Source organism: Rhinopithecus bieti, unplaced genomic scaffold (assembly GCF_001698545.2).
Source record: "Rhinopithecus bieti isolate Rb0 unplaced genomic scaffold, ASM169854v2 scaffold_22042, whole genome shotgun sequence".
In the NCBI taxonomy this organism is placed as follows: domain Eukaryota; kingdom Metazoa; phylum Chordata; class Mammalia; order Primates; family Cercopithecidae; genus Rhinopithecus; species Rhinopithecus bieti.
The window spans coordinates 957,625-966,551 of NW_016810459.1; the positions used below are offsets into that span (position 1 = coordinate 957,625).

At 48.8% G+C, this 8,927-nt stretch overlaps 1 protein-coding gene across 1 annotated transcript; it reads right to left on the minus strand.

Annotated features, from left to right (window-relative positions):
* Positions 1-1,350: 1,350 nt before the first annotated feature.
* On the minus strand, positions 1,351-3,102 carry CCL19 (C-C motif chemokine ligand 19). Its single transcript, XM_017892065.1, has 4 exons — positions 2,863-3,102; positions 2,002-2,134; positions 1,722-1,815; positions 1,351-1,631 (listed from the first exon to the last, which is right to left on the minus strand). Exons 1-4 carry the CDS (start codon positions 2,909-2,911, stop codon positions 1,611-1,613), a joined length of 297 nt encoding a protein of 98 aa, XP_017747554.1. The 5' UTR covers positions 2,912-3,102; the 3' UTR covers positions 1,351-1,610.
* Between the last annotated feature and the right edge of the window lie 5,825 nt (positions 3,103-8,927).

The window sequence follows — 8,927 nt, forward strand, 5'->3', positions numbered from 1 at the left end:
AACAACGGCCTCTCTTCCCAGGCAAGGGTGCTCAATCTGGCCGCCTTGTTCTCATCTGACCCCAGTGGCACAGACTTGTCACTCCCAGCTGGAGAGGCCCTTAGAGAACACCATCTGGAGGCCAGCCTGCTTCCCCAGGGGACTTCTCAAGTACGAGGCCCTCACTCTGTACGAGAAGCCCTGTGGGATGCTCCAAGAATCACACGGCTCTCATCTCCCAGAGCTGAGATTCCTTTCTGGTCTCATGTGGGGAGATGTCTCTCGTCTCAGTGTTGCCTTTGAGCCCTGGAGCCCATGTAGACTGTAGGAGCGGTGGTAGGGCTCCTCTATGTGGAATCTCTTGTGCTTCCCTGGCTACTCCTTTTTCCACCCTGTGGGCCTCTTTCCTGTCTCTGACCTCTGACTCCCAGATCTGTCTGTCAGTGTCCCCGAGAGGCATGGCCCCAGGATTGCAAAGATGGGGCTAGACCTTGCTCAGTTTGGCTGAGAGAGGAAGGCTGGCCTGGAGGTCAGATTCTATATGGACAGAATGGACAGATGGGCCCTCAGCCCTGGCTTCTGAGTCTTTCCTCACATATTTATTCATTCACTAAACAAATATTTATTGAGGGACTGCCTTGTGCCAAGCAGCATGCTGGACACCAGAAAAATAGTAGAACTCGAAATAGATGTGATCCCAGTCCAGGAACATGGACAAATTTGGACAAACCAGCAAATATAAGTCAGTGTGATGAATGCTGTGAGGGGCTACTGCGGAAGGCTACCTAACCCAGCCTGGGGTCAGGGAAGGCTCCCTGGAGGAAGAGGCATCTGGACCCAGATGGGAAGCCAGCTGGGCAGAGGAGAGAGAAGAGTGTGCCAGACCAAGGGAAGGGCGTGGGTGGTTGGGTATTTTCCCCCCAGGCAGTAGAACTGGATCCTTTGCCCCACTCCACCTCCCCCAGCCATGAGAGCTGGTTCCCCACAACTCCCTTCCCCTGAGGGACACTGGATCCCTCAGACACCTGGTTGCTTGAACACCTGCTTTGGAGAGCAGAGACTGGGAGGCATGAGACACTGGCTCACTCAGGGAACTGATCCAAGCTTACTGTCGCTGAACTATGGAAAGCAATGAGGCTGATCCTGAGAGCATCAGGTTGTTAAGTGAAAGTGAGCGAGGAGACCCCTTAGGCCACAGAAGAGAAAATAGATCCTGCCATTCTACCTCCCCCTTCTTATTCCTGTCCTCCTGGCTAGACAGCAAACAGACAGCAGACAGATCTATGGGTGCCAGGTGGCTTTTTTTTTTTTTTTTTTTTAAGGCTAGTCAAGCAGTGGGAGTAGAGAAAGAAGAAAGAAATCTGTAACTGGTTGTGATCAATTAGTTGTAAACACCAGGTGGTTTTATTGGTAGCATTGCAGTCTGGGGGTGGAGCAGCTTTACTCTGACCACAGTCACCCTCTTGCTCACACTCACACGCACACACACCCCAGGCCCTGTCCTGGCTGGTCAGATCTGCTGCAGAGGAGCTGGAGGCCTGGTGCTTCCTTCTGGTCCTCGGTTCCCCAGATTAGGTAATAATTCACAACGCTTCACTCGGACTCCAGGCTCCCTCTGGTGCTGTCATGGGTTAACTGCTGCGGCGCTTCTTCTAGAGGAGGCAGGAGAGGAAGGGTCATGGGCTGGAATCTTAGATAGGAGCTCAGAGGGAGGATACAGGGCCAGGGAGGGCCAGGCTTGCCTTGGTTGAGGTCCTCTGCAGTCTCTGGATGATGCGTTCTACCCAGGACTGGTCTGGGGGTGCACAGAGCTGGCGGCCCCTCAGTGTGGTGAACCTGGGGTGAGAGGTCAGAGAGAATGGAGCCCCAGAATCCAGCATATCTGGGGACCATGTCTGGGAACCTGTTTCAGAGATTTCCTTGAAGGGGTTGGGTTTGGCATGGAGAAGGGGAATAAGAAGGTGGGAGTCTCAGCAGGGACTAAAAAGGGAGATGAGGCTAGACACCCTCCCCACCACTCACACCACAGCAGGCACCCTGCAGCCATCCTTGATGAGAAGGTAGCGGAAATTCCTCACGATGTACCCCGGGATGGGTTTCTGGGTCACAGACAGGCAGCAGTCTTCAGCATCATTGGTGCCACTCAGAGTTGGGGCTGGGATGGGGAAAGAAGGTGACAGGACACAGGGCCCTTGAGGGTGGCGTGGCCATGGCCCTAGCTCGGATTAAGGACACCTCTGTGTGTGTATGTGTGTGTGTGTGTTTGTGTGTGTGTGATGGGGTAGGGGAGGAGTTAGACCTGGTATTCAACCAGCATGCACCAATATGGCTCTGACTCTGCTGGTTGCTAAACATGTTGTCATACTTCTAAACTGTTTTGCAAATAACCACTGCCCTGAGCCCCACAAATGACTTCCTGCTGCCCTGATCACCCCAACCTCTCTCCCACGACAATCCAGCAAGTAAAGAGTTAATGCAGGTCACAGTGTGGGAGGGGTGTGGGGTGGGGTAGGCTGGTGTTAGGAGCCTTATTAATTGCTAAATTTTTGAATATCAGCCTTGGCTTGGTGTCTGCCATTCTTCCTACCTTAAGCAAATCTCCTTCTGCCTGGGAAACGGAGGCAGCAGGAAATAGAGCTTGCAGAGACAGCCACAGCCATAGGCCCCAGGATGTACTAAGAGACACACCCGCATTGGAATTCAGGGGCACAGGGATACCCACACTAACAGTCACACATGCAGGGATCCACCAGGCTCACCGAAATATGCAGACCTAATAATTCGCCTAAACTCACCATGTCCCTTATGTCCAGTGCCAAGCAATCTGAGATCTAGACATTACCCACTGCCAGCCCCTGACCCTGACTCTTCCTTCAGTCTTACCTGGGGAGGTCCAGAGAACCAGCAGGCTGAGGGCCAGTAGCAGGGCCATGGAGGGTGAACAGAGGCAGGCCAATGGCGAATATGTAAGTGCCAGCTGTCTCGGTGTGTGCAGGATCTGTGTGAGGCTGCAAGGTATGAATGATGTGAGGCTGGGAATGTGAGTCCTGCAGCTGACTCCTATTTATGGCCAGAGCTTCACTTTCTCTGCCTGAAATTCCCCTTCATGTCCCATTCTGTGATTCCCCTGTTACCTCCCTCTTTCTGGCAGAATCTCACCCTGCCCCTCCTTCTTCCCCACTGCGGTTGCCCTTTCCTTCTGCTTTCCTTGGCTCCTGCTCTGAGAACTTAAGTCTGCAGTCTGGCCCAGTAAAGGGGGCTGTGCACTGTTTCTCCAGAGAAAGGGATTGCTCTGTCATCCCATTGGTGGCATTTGCATCATCAACCATGGAGCTGGGGTTCAGAAGTGATGGTCAAAGGTGGGGGCCACAGTGAGGAGCTGTGCTCCCTTCCTTAGGCTTATCCCTTGTCCTCACTGGTGCTTCTTTCTTGGGAGGCTGGTGGTGAAGAAGGCTCCCTGGCACCCTCAGGACAACCATGAGAGCCTGGGGTGGCCTCCAAGGTCCCACCATATGGGAACCAGTCCTTCCCTTGGGGCAAGCAGAGCTGAAAGGCCAGGTACCTTGGGAGGAGACCCAGGACCTTCATCCCACATCTCTGGCCTCTGGGGCTCAGCAAGCCCTCCTTTTCCTCCATTTACCATTTTCCTATGTCCAACACCTGGGTCAAAGGAACAGCTGGAGGGAGACTGGCTTGGAATAGCCCCCTTCATTTTCCCCCTTTTCTCAGTCCTGGGAACCAAGAGGGGATTTCTAAGGAGAGGGGCTGGCCAGCTCATATTCAGACAAATCTTAAAATTTCAAGGAATCGGCTGATGGAGGAGGGGACAAGTGACTTCCCCCTTATGAGAAAGGTCAGAAGAGAAGGCCTCGAAAGAGAAACTAAATATGAAACGCCCATTCACCCTTCGTAACCCAAGTCCTAGACCCTCTTTTGGATGCGGAGAGGGAGGGGGAACATTTCCCTCTTAAATTTCTGACTTAGCTTCTTTCCATTCATTAATCATAATAATAGTAATGGTATTTTTGATTGTTTACTATGTGCTAGGCTCTATGTCAAGGACTTTACCACTATTACCTTGCTTAACTTTCCCAAAACAATATAATTGATGTAGTTTTTCTTATTTTCACGTTATTATTCTTATTTTACCCATAAGGAACATGAGGCTCAGAGCACAAAGCCACACAACTAGTAAGTACTGGAGCATGATTTGGATCCAGGTGTGCTCTAGGGTTTACACTCTTTACCTTCACCCCACACCACCTGTCTGCCACTTGGTCATGGCACAGCGCGGGTAGTACACGGTGCAGAGGAGGGAGACTCTGCAGACAGAGCACCTAGCTTGGGATTCAGATTCCACCACTTACTAACTGCGACAAGATGAAAATTCTCCAGTTTCTGTGTCTTAGTGTCCTTATTTGTGAAATGGGAATGGTAGATCTACATCTCAGGATTAAATGAGGTACCCTGAGTAAAGCCCTTAAAAGCCCTTAGCTTAGAGGCTGATGCACAATAAGTTCTGTTAGCCATTATTCTTCTTTTGTCCATTTTTTTTTTTTTTTTGAGACAGAGCCTCCCTCTGTCACCCAGGCTGGAGTGCAGTGGCGCGATCTTGGCTCACGGCAAGCTCCGCCTCCCGGGTTCACGCCATTCTTCTGCCTCAGCCTCCTGAGTAGCTGGGATTATAGGCACCCACCACCACGCCTGGCTAATTTTTGTATTTTTAGTAGAGGTGAGGTTTCACCATATTGGCTAGGCTGGTTTCGAACTCCTGACCTCAAATGATCCACTTGCCTCCGCTTCCCAAACTGTTGGGATTACAGGCGTGAGCCACCATGGCTTTCATTAATTCATCCATCCATCCCTCTTTCCATTGATCTATCCATTCTTCTGTCCATGGTGGTTCTGGTTATTCTGTTTGCCCCAATCTATCCATTCTCCACTCTTCACGGCCCTGCTCTGCTCCCTGGAAGGCTGACCTCTGCAGATAGCATTACTCAGGGTCTCCTGCTCTCTGGCTTCTGTTTGGGGCTGGTCCATGGGAAGCAGCAACAGGAGATCAGTGGTGGAAGGAGAGAGGCTGAGGTGTTAATTCCCCAAATCTTTCATCTTGCTGCAGTTCTGGCAGTGAATAATTTCCCTTGTGGCAGTTGTTCTCAAAGAGTAGCCTTTGGGCAGCAGCAGCAGCATCACTTGGAAGCTTGTTAGAAACACGAATTCTTAGATTTTACTTCCCACTTACCACATCTGAGACTGAGGATAGGGTCCAGCAAACTGCATTTTCACACACCCTCCAGGTGACTCTGATACATGCTAAAGTTTGAGATCCAAACGAGCCTCAGAGATACCATCAAATGTATACTTCATCCCAGGAGTCTCAGGAGGAGACTAGAGAGAATAGGGCATTAAAAAAAACTGAAGAAATAATGACAAAACATCTGAAATGTGATGAAAAGTATGAATATACATATCCAAGAAGTTCACTGCACCCAGCCTGCTATGTTGTTATGTTTATCAGAGATCTTTGTTTCTTTGTGTGGCGTAAGTTATTATTTTTTGTTCTTTTGTTTCATTCTGAAGGTCTCCCTTTAGCATTTCTTTGTTTGCTTGTTTTTTGTTTTTTCTTTCTCCCTTTAGCTTTTCTTATGGGCAGGTCTACTATTAATGAACTTCGTAAGTTTTGTTTATCTGGAACAGGAGTTTGAGACTAACCTGGCCAACATAGTGAAACTCCATTTCAGCTCCTGACTCCTCAGCTACTCAGGAGGCTGAGGCAGGAGAATCCCAAGGCTCACACTGACCTCCCAAAATGGTCTACAGATTGAGGCCCACTGGTCTAGAGTGATCCTTTTGGGTTGCCTCCCTTCCACGGGTCTATCTCTGTTCTTTTTTTTTTTTGACACAGAGTCTCAATATGTCACCCAGGTTGGAGTGCAGTGGCACAATCTCAGCTCACTGCAGCCTCTGCCTCCCACGTTCAAGCAATTCTCCTGCCTCAGCCACCCGAGTAGCTGGGATTAGAGGCACGCACCACCACCCCAGCTAAATTTTTTTTTTTTTTTTTGAGATGGAGTTTCACATTTGTCACCCAGGCTGGAGTGCAATGGCACAATCTCGGCTCACTGCAACCTCCGCCTTCTGGGTTCAAGTGATTCTCCTGCCTCAGCCTCCTGAGTAGCTGGGATTACAGGGACCTGCCACCACGCCAGGCTAATTTTTTTTGTATTTGTATTTTTAGTGGAGACGGGGTTTCATCATGTTGGCCAGGCTGGTCTTGAACTCCTGACCTCAAGTGATCCACCCGCCTTGGCCTCCCAAAGCGCGGGGATTACAGGCATGAGCCACCGTGCCTGGCCTAATTTTTGTATTTTTAATAGAGATTCACCATGTTGGCTGGTCTCGTCTCAAATTTCTGACCTCAGGTGATCCACTCACCTCAGCCTCCCAAAGTGCTGGGATGACAGGCTTTGGAAACACTATTCCCTCCTCTTGCCCCNATTCTCCTGCCTCAGCCTCCTGAGTAGCTGGGATTACAGGGACCTGCCACCACGCCAGGCTAATTTTTTTTGTATTTGTATTTTAGTGGAGACGGGGTTTCATCATGTTGGCCAGGCTGGTCTTGAACTCCTGACCTCAAGTGATCCACCCGCCTTGGCCTCCCAAAGCGCGGGGATTACAGGCATGAGCCACCGTGCCTGGCCTAATTTTGTATTTTAATAGAGATTCACCATGTTGGCTGGTCTCGTCTCAAATTTCTGACCTCAGGTGATCCACTCACCTCAGCCTCCCAAAGTGCTGGGATGACAGGCTTTGGAAACACTATTCCCTCCTCTTGCCCCTTCAAGCGTTTGTATGGTAATGGCTTCTCACCATTGCTAGACCCCAACAGCTTATCATCCCATGTTGGTTCCTTAATACTGACCCAATTTCTTAAATTGTCCCTTTATTAAAATCTTTCCAGTTAAATTTTTTTGAGTGTATGTGATATTGTGAAATATATATCTGGTCTTCATCTTCCTTTTCTGACATATAGCTCCTAAAATTCTTGGAATCTTGGGATAGATTGTGTCTTTTGTATGCTAATGAGGTAACTGGTGGCTGGAGGCCTCTAGACAGTCTCTGGATAGGAGCTAGTCAGCAGAAGAACCAGCCACATGGTTAGAGAGTTGGAACATTCTCTAACATTCTCTAGTGGTGGGGAGTCCCACCCACTCCCCACTTCTGGGTAGGGGAAGAGGGGTTGAAGCTTGAGTTGATAAACCAATGGCTGATGATGTAATCAATCATACCTATGTACTGATACTTCCATTAAAAACCCGAAAGGACTAAGTTGGCATAGGGGCTTCTGGATAGCTGAAAACATGGAGGTTCTGGAGGAGGGTGCCCAGAGAGGGCATGGAAGGTCCACACATTTTTTTTTTCCGATACCTCACTCTATGCATCCCTTTCATCTGGCTGTTTATCTGTCTTTTGTAATATCCTTTATAATAAATGGGTAAGCATAAGTAAGTGTTTCCCTGACTTCTGTAAGCCGCTCTAGCAAATTAATTGAACCCCAGGTGGGTTGTGGAAACCCCTATTTATAGCTGGTCACTCAGAAGCATAGGCCACAATCTGTGCTTGCAATTGGTATCTGAAGTAGGGGGGCAGTCTTGTGGAACTGAACCCTCAACTTGTGGGATCTGATGCTACCTCCAGGTAAATTATGTCAGAATTGAATTGAATTAGAGGACACCCATCTGGTGTCCACTGAGGAACTGTCTGCCAGATAATTTCTTGGTGGGGAGAAATCCCACACACTTATGAATAACCAGAGGTCACAGAAGTATTGAGTGGTGAGAGGGAGTAGAGAGTAGGGAAACATGGTTTTCCCTGTATCCTTGGAGTGTGCTATGTTTCCTGCCAGGGTTCTCGCTGATGTAATTGGTAGTACCAGAACATGGATTCCCAAAATGCGATTCTAGGATTGGCTTGCCCTTGATGAGGGCATGGATGGTCTCTGTGCTTGGGAAAAGAGGACACAAGTAATCTGGAGCATGTAGAAGCATCACAGTCACTTAGACTATCACTCGTGAGGCATGGATGAAATGTTGGAAGTCAAGACATTAGGAGATAAAGTACCTGAGGCACTTACTATGGCCACAAATGATGATTGTAAATGGTGATTACTATATTGTTACCATAGTACTATATTGAGGCCAGAACCTCACTGACCATTTCTGATTGTGCTAGTAAAATTCCAATAAAAAAGATAAGGTTAGGCCAGGCACAGTGGCTCATGCCTGTAATCCCAACATTCTGGGAGGCTGAGGGGGGCAGATCACTTGAGGTCAGGAGTTTGAGACCAGCTTGACCAACATGGCAAAACCCTGTCTCTACTAAAAATAGAAAAATTAACCAGGCATGCTGGCGGGCACCTGTAATCCCAGCTACTTGGGAGGCTGAGGCAGGAGAATTGCTTTAACCTGGGAGACAGAAGTTGCGGTGTGCAGAGATCATGCCATTGCACTCCAACCTGGCGACAGAGCAAGACTCTATCTAAAAAAAAAAAAAAAGGCTAGACCATGAACTTCTAACTCAAATGGAAGTCTTAAGGAATGTTTATTATATGTGGCCACATGACAGATATGGCTGAGGATCAGATCCAAGACCCGAGTGTCTTGGATTCATGTCTGAGTGATGATGCCCTTATACTAGAATGAAGGCACTGTTGGGAAGGCATAGGACTCTGAAACTTGGAATGGTGACATTTGAGCAGAGATGAACAAAGCTGAGAACTCTGGACATTCAAATCCCCCTGAATCTTCCTTGGTGGCAGAAAATAATTCCCCCTTCCCCTGTAAACCATGAAGGATCCACCCTTCCCTTCCATTAGATAATAACTCTCTGTCAAAGGGCATGCCTTTTCTCCTCAGGACTCACCCTGACCAGACATCAGAATCTTCAGG